Source organism: Aplidium turbinatum, chromosome 5 (genome assembly GCF_918807975.1).
Source record: "Aplidium turbinatum chromosome 5, kaAplTurb1.1, whole genome shotgun sequence".
NCBI lineage: Eukaryota > Metazoa > Chordata > Ascidiacea > Aplousobranchia > Polyclinidae > Aplidium > Aplidium turbinatum.
The window spans coordinates 31,382,637-31,404,695 of record NC_137476.1 but is presented as its reverse complement, the minus strand read 5'-3'; the positions used below and the strand labels follow the sequence as shown (position 1 = coordinate 31,404,695).

Below are 22,059 nucleotides of genomic sequence, written 5' to 3'. Positions count from 1 at the left end.
ACCGTGCCAACGAGAAAATGTTGCTATCACACGATTTTATTACAAACTTTTACCAAAATATATAAATGAGACAGAAATCTCGTGGGAAAAAAAATTTCGCGACATCTACGAAATGTATGTAAGCCTATAAGTTGTTCAAGTCACTGGCGGATCCAGGAGGGGATTGGGATGACTGCAAGGTCGGATTAATGTAGTCATAGTCATACACATCATAGTGTTTAGTTGAAATCGCCCCTAGCCCAAAGCTACTCGCTGAAACCGCCCCTGATTCAAGTACAGTATAGACAAGTTGCCACTCGAAAACTTTAGAAAGGCCGGTTGTTACATCGTTTTTACATTGATTCAACGTCTGCTATGAACAACAGCAAAAAGTAAGGTTCCACCCAGCAAACCAGTCCTTTTGTACATTCATTCAACGTCTGTAGGCGTTGAATCAATGTAAAAAAAGACTAATTTGCTGGCTGGGGCAGGTTTTGGCGTATCCACAACATCTTAATGTAAATAATGTTTCATTAAACGATTTAGGGTCACACTTGGTTTACAATTTTGGTAGAGAAGTGATTGTTTTTAACCATAGACAAATAAAACCTAACAACCAGATGGCTTTTAACATAATAACATAAAAATAAACTAAAAATTACAAACGTTTTCGGCCATACTCATGTTAGCCCTTTTCAAGTAGGCTAGCCTACTGATTGATGTTCTTCATAAATTGAAATTACAGAACTGATCTACATACACAAAAAAAAATCGAAAAAAGAAACTTGGTTTAATCGAACATTTTACAAGGTTATTGTCAAGTTTTAGCAAGACAACATACTCGAAATTACACCGCGCTTCATCATTACTTACTTTTTAACTTGTTAAATTACCTTTTCATATGTTTAAGTTTTATAATTCAAAATTTCCTCGTTTACATTCTTTTAAAATCGAAGATAGTTAGCTATCAAAACAAAGACATATTTTCAGCTTTGCAAGGAACTTTATGAATAAGTGATAAATTGTCAACAATTGGATGCTAATACAGTGATATGCTATCTTTTTCTCGACTGCATTTTTGCAATTTTATGAGTTTTCTTTCATTGAGGAAACACTTGCAGAGATTTCTTTATTTATCAAAACCATACAGAATGGCCTAATGATGCAACCAACTTCCGGTTGGAAAGTGTTTTACCAACAAGAAACAATAATAGATGGCTTTGATAAATAGTAAACAATGATGGATAAGAGGAAACGATTAAGACGATCGTTTTATTGATGCAAGCTTTCCGTATAATAAAAACAAATAATCTAAACTAATCTTCATGAAAAGGAACCCCTCAACTGGGCAACGTTTTCATGAAAGAAAAAAAAGGCTCTCTCATCTTTTGTAGAATTAAATTGGTTTGTTAGTGTCCTAGCTTTGACTTTGAGTCTTGGTGGAGTTGGCTACTACCATGTACGTAGTCCTAGAGGCTATGATCGTGTTGCTTTGTTTAAAAAACAACATGGTAACGCAGAAACAATGTTGGATGGCAGCCTACTACAAAGCGCTCAATGTGGTCAGAACATTGAAAAAGTGCGGTTGGGAAGGACTTAGCTGCAGTCTGGAGACAATAAATCATCATTATCATTTCGCTACCACATACATAACAACGAGTTGTTTGAAATAAAACAATCAAAATACAATTTGTGTTCACATCTTTCAAAGTTTGCATAAGATTTCACGTTCATTATTCAAAAAGCCAAGGCCTCATACTTTAAATAAAAGCAGAAAAATATGAGCAGCTGTGGACACACATGTCACGTTACAGTACAATTGAATTCTAAAGCAGTCAAAGATACAGTTGCAGCCAAATATTGTCAAATGCAGTAATGAAATGGTTTTAATAATGAAATGATTTCCTCTATCTTTTCTAACCAAGGTTTTTCAGCAACTATATTTTTCAATGGAGTATTACTTACCAATTGTATGTACATTTTTATCCAACTTTCCCTAACTGCACCACAGTAGAAAGAACACGATTTAAACTATTCTTACACCTGGAATCGAACCGATACATCTCAGAGCCGAATGCGTTGACGCTAACGAATTGGCTGTTGCGCCAGTGCCAAGAATATTGTTGGCTACTTCGTGAAAAACATTCTTTTTGTCGCAACTGCAAATGACTTTCCAGGCAGCAAATGAACACCGCCTACAGACGTTGAATCAATGCAAAAAATAACTGATTTACTGGCTGGTTTTTGCAGCTAGGTCAACAAACATAAATGGATTGCTTGCCTTATCATATTCCTTCAGTGACACAGGTACTATCTGCAGTAGGCTACTTTCACCTTTGATTCTGAGAGTAGGCTAAACCCTTGAAGCAAATTCAAAAAGCTTAGCCTTACTGCTTTCTGAGAACTGATAGCAAACATTCATAAACAAAATACTATTAGTTCTTTGAGCAGCACCGCTTGCAACAGTCGCATGAAATGGCAATGCACCATCTTGGCACTTCATGATCGATAGTTTAATTCTTCTGCAGGCTGCTTGACCATTCACGCTTTTTCTCGCTAAACTGTCTGGTGGCTCTTGCTGAATACACTTTTTATGAACGTGGCTTATGAATAATTTTTGAACGGTTGGTTATGGTGAAATTGCTACAACATTCTTATGAAGAAACTATTTCAACTTCACTGTCCATTTTGCAAAATGCAGCAACCGTGTTTGTTCAAACACAAAGCAACGACAGGTGTCAATTTACCTTCTCATAGTTTAAATACAGTAACTCGTTGTATTTATGTCCAAAAATACGTTGAAGTTATTTGCTTGAGCAGCAATGCTATTGAACTTATTTCTAATTTCTATTATTGTGCAACATACGGAAAATAACAACTCTTTACAAGTCTACAGCAGATGTTTATTAACATATTTCGTGTGCTACATTTTGCTGAGTTTCTCTTCTAGCCCAGACAAACTAAACTCTCAAATTACTGGTTGCAAAACGCCACTCGTGGGAGAATGCAGAAAAATGTAAATTAATCCTACTTGCTGTGACCACCCAGATGAAGAAGTTATGCTTAAAAAGAAAGCAAAAACTTGCTAAATTTTTGGAGTCGTTTGATAACAGTGTAGTGTTGTTTCAAGATTTGAATAAATTCTTATCGGTTGTTTATTTTTGTAAAATCATTTTCACAAAAGCCAATTCAGTTCAATTGCTGTAATTATTGTGTTCTTATCCAAGCATATATCCGGACGTTATCTTTGAAGGTAACTTTGAAGTCAACTCCATTTGTCTGCCCCGTTAGCTCAGTGATTATGCGCCCGGCTCAAGATCACGTGGCGCTGGTTCGACTCTTGGGGTGTGCGCTTGAGCAATGCACTTCAGGACTGCTCTTCATTCAGTGGCACATAGTGAATGGAATAATTCCCTGGCAACAACACTTCAGCAATCGGAAAACTTCACTCTGGCAATCTCGGTAACCGGCCCTGCGTCAAGAGCCTGTACATTGTACAAGTATGCGAAACTACCAGGAATACCAACCTATCAAGGCTTTGTCAGTCCGAGGATAAAGATTCAAAACCAACCAACCAAGACATAAATAATTGAACTCGAAGCCTAGTAAAGCGATCTTCATCACCTTCAAGGAATTGATGGAACGTCCACTCAATTGCCTGCTCTTAGTGGTGATGAAGCAGAGATTTCTTCCATTTACAGCAAGTCGACTTCAATTGACTGAAGAACTTGCATACTATCAATGCATGACTTTTGTAGCGTCCCTTGAGTGATGAGAGAGGTCCAATGACGTCTTTACCTTTATCACATTATCGTGTGCTTATATTTTGACAATGTTCTGCAATTGAGCTCAGTTGCTTAAACGCCTGACTTCACAAACGAAGAAACTTCAGATCAAGCAGCGCTGGCTCGACTCTTGGGTAGTGCGCTTGAGCAACGGATGTCAAGAACAGCTCTCTATTCTGCGGCACCAAGTGGATGGGATAACCCACACATGAACCGGTAACTTCACTCTGCCAATGTCAGTGACCTGGCCTGCGTTAGTGGGTCAAAGCCTCTACAAGATTGCAAAACTGCCAGAATTAAGCTTGAAATGAATTTTTTTTAGTCCGAAACTAAAGAATTCTCGTATCACCCAGATCGAGTAGGAAAGGAAGATAGCCTATAATAATGTGTTTTGTAACGAAATTAAAACGCTCATCATTGCTCTGAACATTGATCGTTCTCTAGCGCCACCTGCCGCTTATTCTTTGTGACATTGTCTGAAAGAACTAGATGGCCAACAAAGCATTCAGCTCATTATGCGGAAGCAGCTGTCTACCTGGAAGTTTGCACAAGACAGAGTACTCAGCACTCACTAACACAATGAGCAACTGATGAACCTCATGGGTGAAACACGTGTCTATCGCTGTCAATTCTTGCAAAAATCGGCTGCTGAGAAAAGTATTCATTTGAATTTATTTATATCTGTCGAAATGCAAAAGAGAAAAATGTAGAAACAACAGCGCAGTAATTACAATAATAATGGAACAAACATTAATGAAATAAAACTTAAAAAAACATACAACGTTTAAAAACGTGCATACAATGTAGACCAAACGTTTTAGGTCTACATGAACGCATGTTTAGCCCGATCAGCTGATCTAACGTTGCAAGTGAAGTGATGCAGCTATTGTTTGAAACAATCAGCCAATCAGCTCTCCTAACGTTGTCAGAATTAGCTCAATGGTGCGCGAACAGATTTTTTTTCTTTTTCTTTTTGAACCTTGCGATATAAAACTTTCAGGATTAAGCTTTCGAAACAGCTTTCTCAGTCTGATAATAAACATTTCCACAGTTAATCAATGAACCAAATATGACGTCATAGATTGAGCTTGATGGCCTGAGGTTCAACTATCAACAAAAGCAGCTTTTTCTTACCGCTGATAAGTGTAGTTTGAACTGTAAGTGTAATAACTTGCGTTCACTCTTCAGCAGAAGAAAAGTAAGTCTATGTTCATATCTCGAAAACAATCTAAGCAGAGCTTTTGGCCCAAGTTGTCAACTTTTGATTTGCTGTTTGTCACATTATTTTTTACCGCAAAATCAAACTGGAATAGCTGAACATATTTGGACATCTTGTAATGATGCTGATCAGTCATTTAAACGTTGACATAGACAAGAAAAATGGGGTCTACTTCTATTATGAGCAAGCAGATACTTTTCAAACTGCCAATATTGGAGATGTTCCTTTTTGCAACATACGCCATTAAAAAATTATGGTTTCATTCAAGAAGCCCATAAATACAATACTGGATTTCCTCATCTCCATAAATACGTAATTTAATCCTCGACTATACGTGGATCACGTGTTTAACGATTTTATACAACTATGAATTGCTTGTGTGCGTAAATGGCTGAAACAAGGCATCTAAAAGCAATTGAGAAATGAGCATGAAAGTACGATGATGCATTAATAGAGAAGCGTAGACTCTGTTCACTCTGAGATGACGCCCAACCGTACAGTTGCAACTGTTGCAATCGAATAACCAACGTTTCGGTTGGTCAGAGCTTGATTTCGATTACAGCAAGCCGAAGCTAGATAATGGTATAATAATAATGATAAGGTGGTTTTATGTTTGCTGGCAGCCGATTGTAGCAAGACTTGACAGCGATAGACACTGGCGGTAAACACTGGTGTCTATCGCTGTCTACTCTTGGTCCAATCGATAAACGCTCGACCGGTGAACGTTGACCAATTTTATGTGTTTCATTTTGTTGTAGTTTTTATCAAGCGACAAACGCGCTGAACATAGTTAGAGGTGTCAACTCTCCTGTAATCTGGAAAAACCTAGTAAGTCTGTTGAACACAAATTTGAGAAATCAAAGGTTTTTCTAGAGCATTATACATCACTCACATGACTTGCTAGGTTCTTTCAGTTGAAAATCTGTTACTGTCCACGGTCAGACAGTTAGTGAACTGTCCCCAACTGTCTACTGTCATGACCACGGTCTGTCACTAGGATTTTCGTCGTCAACTGTCAGCCACCTGTCATTTGCAAGGATGCAAGGATTATGGCTGTTCGAGGTTCAGACGTACTTGATGGAGATTGATGGTAAGAAAGATGCACGATTCGACCCACTGGAGTGGTGGCGCTCTAATCGTAACAGATATCCAAATGTGGCTCGTACATCGCGAAAATGGCTATCGGTTTCTAGGACATCTACGCCAAGTCAGCGAGTATTTTCAATTTGTGGAATAGTAAATACTGCTAAACGTTCCCGCATACTTGGAGAATCAACTGAGAGCCAAGTATTCGTGTATAACAACTACTCGCAATGTTTAGATCTAAAGATATAATTAATGACAATTGAACGACAGTTGGACCGTTGCTACCACTGACGCTTCAACTGTCTGACCGACCGTGGAGGCTTCTGCCTGACCGTTGACACCTCTAGACATGTGGTCACAGCGGTAAACCATAATCTCTTCGTGGGAAAATTGTAACATAAGATTCCCGGTTCCGTTCGTCTGTATGTAATGACCGAAAGAAACACTCTTTTGAAAGCGTCTATTCAACATTGAATTTCTGTAAAATTAGCCACCTGGCTGTCGAAATTGGAGTGCAACACCGTACACCACTAAAAACTTGTCACTACAACAAACTACTAGAAGACGGAATTTTCGTCCAGCTGGCAAGCACTAAGCAAACAGTTAAATATGCGACCAACTTTCAAGCAACCATTTTACGAATGACTAGAATAAATTACGATATCTCAAACTCACGTACGCAGTTACTGTGACGTAATAGTGAAACATTGTGAAGCAATTCTCAACAGGTGTGATACAAGTCTTACGAACGATGGTGCAATCTTGGCTCATTTTTTAGGAAAAATTCCATGACGTAATACGCTAAGATTCAGTAGACCTGAACGGTTTATATGACGTTTGATTTGGTGAACCATTGTCGGGAACAACATGATATTTATACACAGGCTGAAAGTCGAACTATTGTCATTTGTTTTTTGCTACTCCTTATTGCATTCAGCAAACAATAGGCGTGAAAGGAACGAAAACTTGAATACGAAAACTAAGCCCAGTTGTAAGACCGTTAATTACGGTTAACATACCGGTAGCAAGTTTTAATATTTTCGTGAACTTGAAGCTAAAGTCTTTTGCGTATGTTTCGGTTTGGATAGAGAAACTTTTAAAGAAACTCGGCCATTACCTGGAAGCACTTTATTGAACTCGTTTAGAAGGTTCTAAAGTGTTCAACAACGTTCACGAAATCAACAGCGAGTAGTCACGTGACCTAAAGCAATCTGTATAAAAAGCATTTTCCTTCTGACGTCATGATGCTTTTGCAAGTTCCTTGGAAACAAAATGCAATCTTGCTAGCAAGTTAGCTGGTAGCTGTAGCGGATCTAGAAAGAATTTTAAGGGACACCAGAAATCAGCCAAATGAAAAAATGTTTAAGATAAAAGAACAAAAGCCAAACTAGTTTAAGGTATGTAGAACTCTAGAAAAAGAAGCAGTGGGTCTGGGAGTTTCTATTCAAATAAAATTGACAAATTTTTCCTTTTCTTGGTTGCTTTTTGAGTATGTTTGCTCCGAAATTGCTTCTTGTTTGATACAAACACTTTGAATTTAACCGTAATCTTAAGTTTGAGTTTAACCGTTGAGTTTAACCCACTTTGAGTTTAACCGTTGAGTACGGCACTACGGCAACCTTCGCTAACCAGAGGAAGGTGGGGACTGTTCCAACAAAGATGTAGGCCTACTATGCATTTTTTGCCAGTTTCTTAACTTCACGCAGTTGAATGAAGGATTTTTTACATACAAAAATAGCATTAATCTCATATTTGGAAGAGCTTGCGACCAAGTTTCTTTCTTTTAAATCTGTTACTGACTTCAAATACGTAGATGCCGTGAGTTGCTTGTTAATGAAAATAATAATTAAATGCTTGTTTTTATGTGGCGCTGTAGGCCTATCTGTCGCAGAATGCGTTGCTCTTTAGGGCTTTGCAAATCAGACGCTGTCAAATCAGAAGTCAGAAAAAATAAATTTGCCACTGAAAATGATTACAGTACGTCCTTTTCTCGTTTTTGATTTGGACAGGCACATGATCAAGTGTCTCCCCTGAATCCGTGACCAGTTGGCAGAGATATAATTAGAAACGCTTTTATTTCAGACATATCAAAATTAGATATTTTGTGTGTTCTAGGACGGATTTACTGATGAAAGTTCTAGGTAGCTTAGAGAAAAGTCAGCATTTAAATTAAATGCTCGTATCAACAAAATGTAAGAGAAAAGCTGAAAACAGGGGCGCCGGAACGATGTTTGACTGGGGGGGGGGCAAGATTATGAAAAAAAGGGCACTTTTGTTGTTGAAAGGCCAATTTTTTTTAAGTTTTAAGATAAGCTATAGCGATAATGCTCATCTATCTGCTCACTATCGAGTAATGATAAGCGTCCGGTATACAAAGAAGGGCATCATGTTATGCTATAATGATGTAACCTACTGTGTTGCAAAATTTTGTGCCGTGAATATTATTTTGAGGCAAAAATGAAAGATTATTATTAAGTTAGACTAAAAGCGAGCAGCAGAAATTGTTATACTGGTATTGCAAAATGTGCAGTAGCTTACATGACCTTAAAAGGGCACCATTGCCCCCCCTGCCCTCCATCCACAGAAAAACTGAGGGCAGGGGGGCATCCACCCCCCTGCCCCCCGCTTCCGGCGCCCCTGGCTGAAAACTTACCATATCTCACTTGAAACAGGTGTCATGGTAAACACAAATAAACTGGTAACGACTAGAACATCACACAACTAAGGCGAAAAAGCCATGTCCATTGAGTCCTGTCTTTGTCATGAGTTACCAAGGGGGGTAGGGGTACTTATATACCAGTCCGAGGTATACAAGTCCCCTTCCACCCCCCTTGGTAACTCATGACAAAGACAGGACTCAAGCTGCGTGGCTCTTTCGCCTTAGTTGTGTGATGTTCTAGTCGTTACCAAATAAATTAGGCATCATTCTTCAGCATTGGCTACGCATGAAGAATAAGTTTTTGTGAAAAAGTTGCAAAAGACACTCGACTATGTAGCCTGTTAGAAGTGCCATTGGCATTAGACATAATGAAAGCTGCTGTGAAAGTAGCCTACTATTAGATCAACTAAAAAACTTTGCGAATGGATATTTTGCTGAGGTGTTTGAATCTCATGTTCTTTACCTTTACAGATCACAAGATGCTAAGATTGTTAATCATTGTTCAATGCATCTACTTGAGGCTTATTATTTCGTATTATGTTAATCCCTTCAATTATTACAGAGTTCTATCAAGTGAGTGAGTATTTCTCAAATTTGAAACAATTGGTGTAGGCCGACTGTAGGTGATATGGTAAATCACGGTAAGACATTCAGTAGCCAGGCCAGCACCAATGCTTGAAAACCTCTACACAAGTACGCGAAACTACTAGCATCAGCCTAAGCTTCCATACAGGCTTTCTCAGTTTGAAAATAAAGATTTTCACAACCTATCAGTCGGCTAGCTTGAAACAAAATTGAAAGTTTACAAATCTAATACCTGTTTTTGTAAGGGTCCGATTGAGATACCGCCCTTTGAACGTTTGGTAAAATGCGTGATTTCAATGTTATATTTGTGGCGGTCAAAACACGATTGATCTTCAATCTTGTAGGTCAAAAACATAGAGTCATGATGAATAAGTTATAGCTTACAGCCGGGAAAGGATTAAAATTTGTTAAGAGTACCGGTAACAAAGTTGTAGAAAAATTTAGACAATTGGAATCATTTAGGTGCCGTAAAAAAGTAAAATAAGACAACATAGTCTGTTACAAAAATTACAGAAACTTAATGTCTGTAACTGTTTCGATTTCTCGTGGACACGCTGAGCTATTGATGCAGTTTCGAGTAATGAAAACGGCAGCGCGATGTTTTGCTTGTTGCTTAGAAACTATAGCCAGTATTGTACGCGTCATTGAAATAAATTGACGGCGTCAGCGTCAGCGCAAATTGCCTAAAAACTTTACGGCGTAAAGTACTGCGTAAGCTCTTAAAGAAATTGACGGCGTCAGCGTCAGCGCTAATTTCTAGCGCTATTTTTTTCCAGCGTCTCATAAAACGGAAATATTTCAACCAAGTTTAGGCTAACAATAGCTATAAATAAAGAGCAGGTATTATGTTTTGAAGCTGTATTGTAATTAGCTGCTTAGCCTATTAGTTATTTCCTTGCAGAAAAACAAGCATTTCAAAACGATTGTCTAACAATCTGCTGTGTTTGGGACGCATATTGTCCTTTCTAAGTGAAAACATGCGTTCCACAGCAGCGCTGGCTGGTATTGGTGTGTTGTATTTCAAAAACAAGTTGAAAACGTTTACTCGTAAAGGTATCACTGTTTCAAGCGTGCTGTGATAGTTTAGCGTGCATAAATCTTTTAACGAGGTTCACTGCACCAACATCGCTCTTTTCAGGGGCATAGAGCATTTGAAATAAAGTATCTTCAACGTCCGCGATGCCATTCATGGATTTTTCGCTTTCTTTCTCTGATCCCTCGTTCTCAATACATGGGTGATCACCATTTGGCGGACTTCTTCCCCGTGTATTCCAGGGAGCCATTCCAACCAACGCGAAATCGGGTAATTCGGATGAGTCGCGCTGGCCAGAATACATTGTGAAAGTCTTATTGTGAAACGAGATTTTCCATGAAAACAAAAAATGACGCATAGCGCTTGACGTTTAAAATCGGCAAAATAGTTGACGGCGCTATCACTTCCGTCAACTGAAAAATAAATTGACGGCGCTAGCCTCAGCGTCAACAAAAAGTTGACGCCGTCAAATGACGCCGTCAAATTGACGGCGTCAACGTACAACACTGACTATAGCCTACCATTCGCTAAGTGCCGCTGGATAGAGAGTTATCCCTTTGAATATGTGTGACAATCGCAAAGTGTACATAAAGAGAATAATTCCGTATCTTTCTAGTGATTCCTTTATACCGCTGGGTGTTCCATCTATTCCCTGTACCATCGGAGTAGATGGAGAGTTTGAAAAGCGCAACACATTACTTGCAAGTAGTAGCTTTGACAGGGAGGGGACCAGAAAGTAGGCTAATTTTTGGGACCAGGCCTGGCGTGATTTTTAGAGGATGTAAACTTTCTAAGAGGCCCGAAAACTTGAACACCCCACCACGTATTCTTTGGATTTGGTGCCTGTTTCTTCGAAGAGTCTTGATTTGGGGCCCGAAGATCTGTGATTGGGACCGACCAAAAATATTTTTTCAACGGCTGTGCTTGTAAGCAATTCTGAATCCATTCATACCATAAAACTCGGTAACCAAGCGGCCAAGCCTGTCGAGTGTGACGGCTACGATTGTGCTGTAAGCTACGTTATGGAGCATATATTCTTACTTTTTAGTACAGAAAAAATATTAATCTACTATTTCCGGCTTTCAGAATGCCAACCTTACCAATGCTCAGTCCCCGTACACGAACGAAGAGATTGTTCGCCTGGTGAAGTATCACGTGACCAATGCTTGGCGCTAGGCTGCTGCTTTGATAATTCCAAGTTCAACACAGTCTGGTGTTTTCATCCACTTGGAGTACCAAGGAATGGTATGGTGATATAAAGTGTGCATGCTATAGCCTAATCACTAAACTTGTTTCAAGAAGTATCTGCTACTATGGTTGCCAAGTCGCAGTTCACCATCTCACTTTGCATTTTTAATATAGGGCCCAAGCCTGGATGCACAAGCAGTAGAAACCCATCTCCAGGGCGTTGATTCTAGTCTAGGCTATCATTAGTATACTCCGTCTACCTACGTAGTATAGCTTAAGTTACCGGTAGCCTACGTTCGCCTACCTCATTAAGCATCTAACAAATTTTCATAAACATACCGTATTGATTTTCGGCTCCAGGTCTTTGATGGCTTTATTATAGATCACTTCATATGCCCCATATGCATAAACGTCATTGGAACAACGGCGGCATTCCATATAATGTAAACCAGTCCGTATCGGAACACAAGGTCCTTGAGAAGATAATTTGGGCCCGGTAGGCCTACCAATGAGATTGTCGGGTTCCAATTCAAGATACCCACAAAAAACGCACTAACCGTACATCCAAAGAATACGCGGTGTTTTTTCAAACTCTCGGCCCCCTTGGAGAGGTTTCGATCCATTAAAATCATGGCGAGCCCGGGCCCAAAAGTAGGCTACCGCTTGGACCATCTTGTTAACGTCACAACGCCACTGTCTGAACAGTCGATATCTGAATGACATTGGAAAGCTAAAAGCGTTCTTTAAACTACGGTATACTGTATGTCTTGGATATATGGGTAGGCTATAAAGATGAACCTGGCTGATTTTCAGTGTTTTTCTAAGTTTTAAAATAACATGTTTAAACTTTTTTTAATTAAAAATATAAACTAATTGATTGATTAAAGGACAAGTTTGTGCGGATTTCCTTTCTGGTAATTAGTAACTTAAAGACATTGATTTTAGGCAAGTGTCCACATCCAGAATGCCAAGTTGTTCCCGATCAACGAGAGCCGTGTTATCTTCCACAACCGAGCCACAGAAAGTTTAACTCAAGGAGATGTGTGAAAGACGGATGCTGCTACGAAGAGGATTCATATGGTGCTCCAATGTGCTTCAAACGAAAAGGCAAATTTACAAAAGCTCATAGGCTATTACAAAAGTTAAAATACGTATTGCTGTATAAAGTGAACTAAAAGAAAGCACGAATATATTTTTCAAACAATAGAAATTGCATGCCAGCTAAGCTGATATTTCCAGTGTGCTGCAAAAACAATAAATTTCAGGAATTTTTTAAGCATTAAAAAAGATGCAGACTAGTCATGCTTTGCGTTGGTGGCATAAGTCTGTAACATAGACGACAGAAATACCTAAAAATAGAACTCTTTTACCAATTGGTTCAGATGCCCAGAATTTCCTCTTCTGGAATGGTAGCCTATAACTTGATGATCGAGGAGTGCGCCTCCACAGAAGTTAATTCTTGCTTCAGTTCCGTTTATAGCCACAATCACTCAAGATAATTATGTAGCAGCGGTTCTAAAATTGGACGCCGCAAGGTTTTGAAAGTTTTAAGTTTCTGAAAGACGCCGTCAGCAATAAAAGTTTTGGAACCACTACTCTGCAGATAGAAACAGAGTAGGCTACACTAGAGATTGTAAATCATAGGAATGCGAAACTACATCCGCAACACTACAAGGGTTACGTTTTTTTTATTATTTACTAAATAATGTAGGCTACTTTTTATAGGTTATATAAGAAGAGTGAAGTTTGTTTTAAAGTGATTAAGGTTTTTAGTTGATAGCAAGCCAGCAGCAAAGCGTAAAAAATGTCAAATTGACCCTTCTAATGTTGGCGGAACAACGGAGTTGCGCGTCCCGTAATGTACTGTCCCTAAGAGTACACCAACTGAATTTCAAACATAAATGAACGTTTCTTGATCAGTTAAGCTTTCCGTTTCAAAGTCAGTGTTTTCATTTATTTCAGTTTACGCGATAGGCTTCCCTGGACTCCACGTATTATTCTCACAACTACTCATGAAACGCTGTAGCGGAGTAGAACCTTCCAGAAGGAAGTCATGCGCCCGAAACAAGTATGATGGATGATTTATTTGAAACTTCTAGTTTTTTGCTTGATGCTAAAAGATAGTTGAACTAAGCCTATAGAAGAAGTGTTCATTTAGCAACAGAACCTGTGTTTTCCTGTTGTTGACGGTCTAAGATATGTTTAGATTAGCCTAATGGAAAATATAGTTTCGGATGCGGAACTTTGTTTTTTACCAACTTGAAATCCCGAGGAATGATACTTCAATCTTGAGGGAAACTATATTAAAACAATCTTACTCAACTTTGTCAGTAAAGTTACATTCCTTGTCAATCATTCTGCTTATAGTACAGAAAAAATTATTTTCTTCCAATGTTAGACTAAAAGTAGTGATTACCAAGAATAGATAGATGCTAGCAAAGATTAAGATATTCAACTGTTAACATTACTTTTTTAAGCGTAAATTCTTCAGCAGCGCATGCCATTTTTATATCACTTTCTTTTCAGGGATCAATGCATGCGCTTCCACTGTTGCTGGCTGGACGTTGTCTTGGAAGGACCGCAGTGTTTTTATCCTCTCAAGTACAGACTTTAGTGAGGGTCAAATGATTCCAGAATCAGCGTACATTCTTAAAAACTTTTGCAATTAATGATATTTGAACATGTTGGCGTTGGAATTATGGTTAACCTTTTGGGGTGCTGCACACTGAGAATGGGCTCACCATGTTTGAGTTTTATTGGAAAGATATACAATGAGAAATAACAATCACACAATGTGCGAAATTTGCAATACAAATAAAACTACTACAAGACGATGAAAGAAAAACTAGCAACTGCTTGATGAAATAGACGGGCATTTAATGAATTTTCTAGACTGGACATTTGTCTTAAAAACAGAACAAAAAAGCATTAGTTTCAGATAAATGTAACGTATTGCAACAATTTATCAAAAAAAGTAACAAAGACTGTTGTACGAAGCTGCCCTAGATTGAAACTCTGATGCGAGTCGTTGTTTAAAGTGTGCCACCAAGATCAAGAGAGAATCCCTTGCAAATAATATAAAAAAGAAAACATGAACCTTTGTGACATTGAACCTGAAAAAAATAGGGGTAAGAAACATTTCCAAAACAGTTAATAAAACTACAATGAGAAGGAAAGGGAATGTATGTACAATTGTGCAAACCCAGATAACAAAGTTACCCATTTTTACATCGTTTCAACGTCTAGTGACGTTGGAACGACAAAAATGGCAACTTTGCTGGCTAGGTTAATATCAACGTACCTAGATAGCAAAATTTGCCATTTCTACATTGATACAGTTTGCAGACGTTGAGGCAATGTAAAAATGACGGATTTTGTTGTCTGGGTATCTGTTTCACGTTAGAATAACGCAAATCAAACACACCAAGCACAAAGGCAGCTGCAAAGAAAAAGCTTCTTGAAACAATGACGTAGATACTTTGAGTGCTCAGACAGAACCTGGTAAGTTGCATAAGAATCTCTTGCGAAATTAATGAAATAACGGTTCTACAATCTTATACAAACAAAGTAGATTTCTTTGTCGCAAATCTTAAATTATGAATCGTAATTTTTTAATTTCACAAGCAAAGCATGAGGCCATGATTAAAAAAAGATTTAGCTGAATTGATAAAAGAACGATTTGCAAAAGTTAAATTGACAGGAAGATCATCAAGTAAGATAAAAAAAAAATCTATCTATTGTTGTGCAAGAGAATAAAGTAGCAAACTGTTTAAGGTTATATTATAAGAATCTGACCTTCAAACGTAATATGAAACAAAAAACAGTGTGTATGATAGTGCACAAAATACCGCAAAAATGCATAAAAAAACTTCCGTCAGACGGCAGTAGAGAACTCAAATGTGTCCCTTCGAAAAAGAGACTCTGAGGTGGTTTGTCTCACTGAGCTTGAAGTTGTGTAAGACCTGAAAACGAGTATAAAAGTGTAAAGCATCAATTTAGAAGTCTATTCAATTTTTTTTAAGTAGCGAGAAATTGACTCTTCCAGTTACAATGAAGAAAAACAATCATTAAAACAGAAAACTTACCACAAGGCATTTGACAGCTTCTTCAATTGATGATAATTTCACTAAGGCCATCTTACGGTCTTTGCTACATAAACAAAAAGATACACGTTATTACAACGTAAAACTGACGTTTTTCATTCGAAGTGTGGTGGGTTTACAAATACAAAACAAGACTAAAAAACTCTTATAGAAAAAACATGATGATGTCACAAATGTGACGTGGACGAAACTCATTTGAGGAGCTTGATTCGTCAGTGAAAGACGATGAGAAAAAACAATGCATAGAATTTTCGGAACAAAACCAAACTTTCTCTCGAAATGTTTTCGTGTTTTGAGCAATGCAAGGCCTAACAGTATTGATGAGATAGTCAATCTTCGAAGGACATAGCGAACGATAAGAATAGAGCAATTTTTTATTTAGGCTTTCGATTCGCTAATTGAGTTTCGAAATACAGCCAAAAAATATATAGTTAAATATAAAACACCGAAAATGTCAAACTACAAAGCAGCTTAGGCGTTTTTTTCGTCAGCGCGCAAGTTATGATGAGTTCTATTTTAAACGAAACGTTTACTCAAAACGAAATGAAAAGTCGTAAAAAAAACGAATATGCAGTACAAATGTGCAATCTCATAAACTTGAAAATAATGACCCAGCCTATGCATATAAAAAGAAATCACTGAACATACGTTGCAGCAGAGGGTGATTAATCAAGTTTCGTGTATGAAAAAGTTTAACAGCCGAAAAAAAGTCGCAAGCAGAGGTTTGACTCATCTTGATATAAATATCAATCGCATCACGCAAACCAGTTTTGCTAGCCTTTGAAAAAAAGTCATATTATTTTTTTTTATGTAGGGATGTTTTTTAACTTCAAAGCTTGGAAGGACAAAGATTTGAAGCGTTTGAGGACTACTGTGATGAAACAATAAAACCTCAACTTCCAATCAAGCTTACGCAAAGAACTTGAATCCGTGAACGGTTCCATGCTGACTGAAGGTCTCTTTGAGGAAATCCTCACTGATTTCAGGAGGAATATTTGAAAGATGCAGAACTTCTGACGGGGGAAAGATGTTCTGAAAGTTCTTGGAGCCAGGCTTCTTGAACCGATGAAGAGGAGAGTTTGTGTAATCCTGGAAGAACAGTATCCATAAAGTTGAGGAGAAACCTCATTTTCTTCAATTTAAAGGAACAGTGAATAAAAAATTCAAAGCACTGATTTCTTGAATGAATTGTTTTATCATGGAAACAGTTATTAATAAACATCAATTAAGTGAGGATGTCTTACAGATCGCTATCTTAAATCTTTATCATACGTCTGGATGATGACTGGTGGACTATACCTGGGTCAGCTTGGCCATCTCTTGGTCCTCTCTGGGCATCTGGACTTGATTGTGACGTGACAGTATGATCTGCATAGGCCGACCAAACAGGTTCACTCCGTGGAGGAACTTTATCACTGAAAGATTCAATTTGTAATGTAAACGATAAATGACGTCGTAAACATGGAAAAGAAAATATTTTATTTCACTACTTCGTCTAAAAAAACTGCAGAACAAGTTTAGAATTTTACTTCAAGTGATTTCATCTATATTTGAAGAAGCCTACCTATTTGTGCTTGATTGTGGTCAGCCATCTGAACCAAAGCATTGCTTTTCTTTTGGTAAAGGATTTTGACACGTATCACGTCGCCGTATACGCCTGTTGCAAAATTGAGTTAAAGAAAGAATTGAGAGGGATGCACAGGGACAAGATAGACTATACAACTGAGCTGGAAAACTTAACAGTCAAGAAAATACTACAAAGATCGTGATAAAAACTTTTTTCTACAGACCATTAGCTTTAGTTTACACTATGTGATGGCATAATGCAATTAAAATGAGTTAAAACGTTTCGAAAATATATTAATCAGAATTAAATAAATTACTTGCAAACATGAGAAAGATTTTCAGTAAGGTTTTAAGGCTACATCGAAGTCGGTTTTACGTTAAAAATCGTCTAAGTATAAAAAGAAGGCATAAGTTAAGATATAAAGAGCAAAAATAAAAGAATCAGAACATACCGAATAGCACGAAAAGAGACTGAGGCGTGACCATCTTGCGAGAGAAGAAAATCAGCAGCACAGCAGAAGAGGACAATTACACGATGAAGGCAGATGAAAAATATTCGAAAAATAAAAGTTGAAAAATTGCATTAGTTTGATCATGTATGTTTGTTTATTCATTTTTCAAGCATTCATCGTGAATCATCGAAGAGGCAGCAGAGATTGTTGTTGAGGTGAAGAAGGTTGGAAGCGGTGAGCCGAGGCAGTCGCAAAACATAAATTAAAAAGAAGAAAGACTTGAAATTAGGAACGCCGCTAGACGATACTGCAGAGCAAATGCACTTTTTAATTTCGTTAGCTGGAGAAGAACGTTATTTTTGCGTTGTGGTTGTTGTTAACAACGTCGATTCGACATAAAAATAACGTCAAAAATGTAAGAATCTGAACTAAAAAAAATAAAAAAAGGAACAAAAAAAAGAATACAAATGAATGTGTCCAGACAGTAAAATCCGCCATTTCAAAAAGCACTGTGCAATTCCGCAGATGTTAAATCAACGTAAAATTGGACAATTTTACTGTCTGGAATTTTTATATAACGATGCATCCATTGTTGACACGAGTTGCTTTCCGCGTCTTACAATGCAGACAGTCGCAACTTCAAACAAACAAAATAAAAAGAACTGAAAGAAAGTTGAGAATTTGAGCACATTACAATCAACTATCTTTCTTCGTCATAGAAGGACGGTTTACACATTCCCACATTAGAGTAAAATCATAAATGTTCAAGTTTCCAAGATAGAGCTTGGGTAGAAAGTCTGTTTTGTTGAAACATAAGCACACGAAGCCCAGCAACGTAATCAAATTTACCATATATAAGTTTATTACAAGATCAAGTATACTGCACATGTTTTTTTGGATCCTAAATCCAAAGATGACCAGAAGAAAACGATTTTAGCAACTTCTGTGAAATACCATTTTTGAAAAAAGATTCGGTAAGATTTTCAATACATTTAGCTAAAAATTTTAAAATTTTAAGATCATGTCTGAGTATCAAACCAAGATTTTGGACGCTTTGCAAATAAAACGCAATAATCCACCTTCAAACAGACAATTGTATGCTTGCGACTCGTCTTTTTTGCTCTGTGTATTTTAAAATTAGTTTTTTGCACTTTGCCTATCTGTACGTACCACATCATGTGATCTATCCAACACGGTTAATGCAGCAGTTTTTGTTTTTTTTCTGTTGATAAATTTAATATTTAACCATTGTATTTTTCTAGAAATAAAAGTACTATTATGTCCGAAGAGAATATCTTGTAATGTCTAAAATGTTCGTAATTTGTTTCTATATAGTTTTTTTTTGACCTCTGTAAATATTACTGTAATAAACTTAAATATGTTCAATTTGATTACGCTGCTGGGCTTCGTGTGCCTATGGTTCCCAATTGATGGCTTTCAATTAGAATAAATTGACTGAAGATGGCAAACAAAATCTCTCAAAATGCCAATTCCGGCAAAGAAAAGCAAGCGTCATACTTTTTTGGTGCAAACCGTCCTTAATTAAAGAGCAGCTACTTTTTTTTTAGGATATTTTCAACGACGGGCCATGCGTGAAAGAATAAAAATAAACACTATTGCAAAATAATAAGAATTGTAAATAAACTAATTCATAAAATCACACAAAAAGCAAAATGAGAAAAGCAAAGAATGAAAGGAATAAATAAAAAAACATTGATGATATAAAAGGAAAATCAAACGATGCTTTACCTGTTCGTCTAAGTTTGATACGTGCAAAACGGAATTCTGCGCACCAACCAACTGCGCAGCCAGTTGTGCAGCAATATTGCTTTGCAAGCCAGGGTGGCCGTACGGATCTACAAGTAAAGCTCTCTTTAACTGGCAAATACAGCATAAGAGCCCTTCTGTTACACAGGACAAAAGGTTAGCTACCCACAATCTAATAACTTCCCATCTATGCAGCCCAATTGAACAGTAACCCATTTATACAAAACGAAGACCTTCAAACGAAGACCAATGAACGCAATGACCACTTTCGAATTTCAAATTGAAAATTTTGAAGTACAGCAGTAGAATTTTTTTAAAGGCGGACTAATGCTAGACCACCTGACTGAACGTTTAGCACGTCACTGGTGCATCTTTAATACAATCCAAGCGTAGCAATGCAGAAGAATTACCACTTAAAAGCGAAGTCGGATTTCTATGCGGTTCCAAAGAATATTTGTTTTCACATTCTCTTGACTTACTGTGAGCGGCTTGAGACGTAAAAGTAGCCAGTTGTGTTTGCTGTAGAGCGGCAGCTAAGGCGGCCTGGTTGGTGATGGGGGAGGGCATGAGACCAGCAGCACCTGGGGGAGGAGCATGGAGTTTGAAATAATGATACTTTATTTCTACTTTAATGTAAGTTGAAAGTAGAGTATATGAAAAAATCTTAAAATATTTTCCACAAATATAAATTTTACTTGACAAAATGTCACATTCATTGATTTAACGTTTAAAGACATCTTGTACTATTAGAAACGGAATGATTACAAAATGTTGGAGAAGTTGAAACGACCATGAAAACACCCATAAAACCCAGTTGAAACGCTCGTAATGTCAAATAATCTTCTTACGACTTCACATATCTTACTTTAGGTTTAATCATGTTTTTTAAGAAGTTAAAGGGAAATCTTTCACTTTGATTGCTTAATCACCCTTTCGTACATACTTCGTTATACTTTATATTACATCAGTTCAATACTGTAACATTCTCACATGCAAACGAAAAGCATTTTATAGCCGTTGTAGATTATTTCAATTATACCTTTTCGAAAAAATGATATAACACTGCAGTGATAAAATGATATATATGAAAAAATTATACAACACATAACCTACACACACAAAAAATGATACAAATTTAGAATACCAAAGAATATTCGCTTTTAATAACAAAATACGCATTTGACCTAATCCTACCTGACAGGACACCTTGTAGGGGGTTGCCTCCGAACAACGGTGTTTCCCCATTTGGGAGATCGTTTCTAGTGTAGTCTCTGCTTTTGTCGTTGTTGAATTTCACATTGAGTGATGTTAGTTTACTGTACTCTATTCTCAACGTGCAACAAGCATTGTAAATGTTTTGCCCGTCCAGAGACTGAATAATAAATTTTGTTGGAATGCAAAAGATTTCTTCAAAATTGCTTTAAATTTTATTCTTCAAAATTGCATTGACGCAACAAAGAATTGCATTTATAGCTAGATTTACTGTTGACAAAACAACAAAGCTGACACGATGGCTTTCACACTGGCATCATTGATACATTGCTTTACTAAAACTATAATTTTTCTTCGTGGGTCATACCTGCTCCAGGTTCAAGCCTTCAAGCTACATATGTAAGTGAAAAAAAAAACGCTAAATCTAATTTGGTTGAAATTACATTAAAGCATATTATTATTTTACAAGAAATGACAAGGTACCAGCTTAGCTGTTTGTGATTGCATTTGGTCTCCCATCTGGATCAGAGCTTGGAATTGATCTGTAAAAAGAATCAAATTTTAACTGAATGCTGAAAGGCAAAAATATATGAAAAAACAGCCATATCAGTCTTAATTGGGAAGGAAATAAGCAAATATGTTAATTTATGAAAAAATTAAAGTAAATAATAACAAAAGCGAGCTTTGTTTGAAAAACAACTTACACCTAGACCTGAGAAAAGTTACAAATTAAAAATAAAGTTATTTGCACTCTTTCAAGAAGTGTAGTTTGCACAAGAAAACAAGCACAAAGCTTGTCCAACGCACTGTTTTTGGTGAAAGTAATAATTTTCAGGACAGTTCCAAATCGTGAGAAGATTGTATGAAGCACATCCAGGGTGATTGGGTAATGGAGGTTTTCAACGATCGCCCTCAGCACGTGGTTGGCGCCTCCTTCGCTCTGCTGCATTGCCTGAAGAACCGCTTGGGCTTTCTGCGGGATGAATGCTCTGTCAGATCTCGAAAACTTCTGTTTTTGTCTTGATTCACGATTAATGTTCTTACCACCGCAAATGATAACTTTATGAAGAAAAATTTTGTAACCATTCTTCTAAACTAACAGTCGATTGCTGGTTGAAGTGGGAACTTAAAATAACAAAAAATGTTTAATCCATCAATGCTCAATAATCTAACAGGAACTGGCAAAATTTCAACATAAAACGAAGTGTTTTGCAGGCAGTTTGAAAAGTGAGGCCATTCTAATTACGAAATCAATCATGCCTGAATTGCTGGCTAGGATTTTGTGATTCAAAACTTTCACTAACAAAACTACAAAAAGATTCACGTAAAATCTATTAAATAACTAAAAAAATCAATCAAACAACGTAAATTGAACTACGTTTGCTTCAATTCTGAAAAAAAATTGTAAAGATTCAATAGAGAAGT

The 22,059-nt window shown here is 37.2% G+C and overlaps 2 protein-coding genes across 6 annotated transcripts in view; one reads left to right on the top strand and one right to left on the bottom strand.

The window, feature by feature from the left end:
- Positions 1-10,909: 10,909 nt before the first annotated feature.
- Positions 10,910-13,615, top strand: LOC145771129 (integumentary mucin A.1-like). The gene is made up of 4 exons (XM_082582867.1): positions 10,910-11,051; positions 11,433-11,591; positions 12,480-12,641; positions 13,497-13,615. The coding sequence occupies exons 1-4, from the start codon at positions 10,910-10,912 to the stop codon at positions 13,613-13,615; spliced, it is 582 nt and encodes a 193-aa protein (XP_082438993.1).
- Positions 13,616-14,266: 651 nt separating this feature from the next.
- The window catches only part of LOC145771368 (polypyrimidine tract-binding protein 1-like), a 30,097-nt gene continuing 22,304 nt past the window's right edge, over positions 14,267-22,059 (bottom strand). For all 5 annotated transcript variants that reach the window (XM_082583125.1, XM_082583127.1, XM_082583124.1 and 2 more), the window contains 11 exons: positions 21,442-21,607; positions 21,118-21,176; positions 20,617-20,794; positions 19,902-20,003; positions 19,405-19,511; positions 17,656-17,689; positions 17,202-17,294; positions 16,937-17,052; positions 16,551-16,726; positions 15,620-15,683; positions 14,267-15,496 (listed from right to left, as the gene is read on the bottom strand). In XM_082583125.1, the coding sequence (XP_082439251.1) occupies positions 15,428-15,496; positions 15,620-15,683; positions 16,551-16,726; positions 16,937-17,052; positions 17,202-17,294; positions 17,656-17,689; positions 19,405-19,511; positions 19,902-20,003; positions 20,617-20,794; positions 21,118-21,176; positions 21,442-21,607 (1,164 nt within the window). In that variant the 3' untranslated portion in view covers positions 14,267-15,427. The remainder of the gene's footprint in view (positions 15,497-15,619; positions 15,684-16,550; positions 16,727-16,936; positions 17,053-17,201; positions 17,295-17,655; positions 17,690-19,404; positions 19,512-19,901; positions 20,004-20,616; positions 20,795-21,117; positions 21,177-21,441; positions 21,608-22,059) is intronic.

What these genes read in the sequence shown, in the direction of transcription:
- LOC145771129 (XM_082582867.1), top strand. Translation starts at nt 10,910, where the DNA reads ATGTGTGACAATCGCAAAGTGTACATAAAGAGAATAATTCCGTATCTT. An exon ending in ACTTGGAGTACCAAGGAATG is followed by an intron (nt 11,592 to 12,479) that starts GTATGGTGATAT and finishes CATTGATTTTAG; the next exon opens with GCAAGTGTCCACATCCAGAA. An exon ending in AATGTGCTTCAAACGAAAAG is followed by an intron (nt 12,642 to 13,496) that starts GCAAATTTACAA and finishes CATTTATTTCAG; the next exon opens with TTTACGCGATAGGCTTCCCT.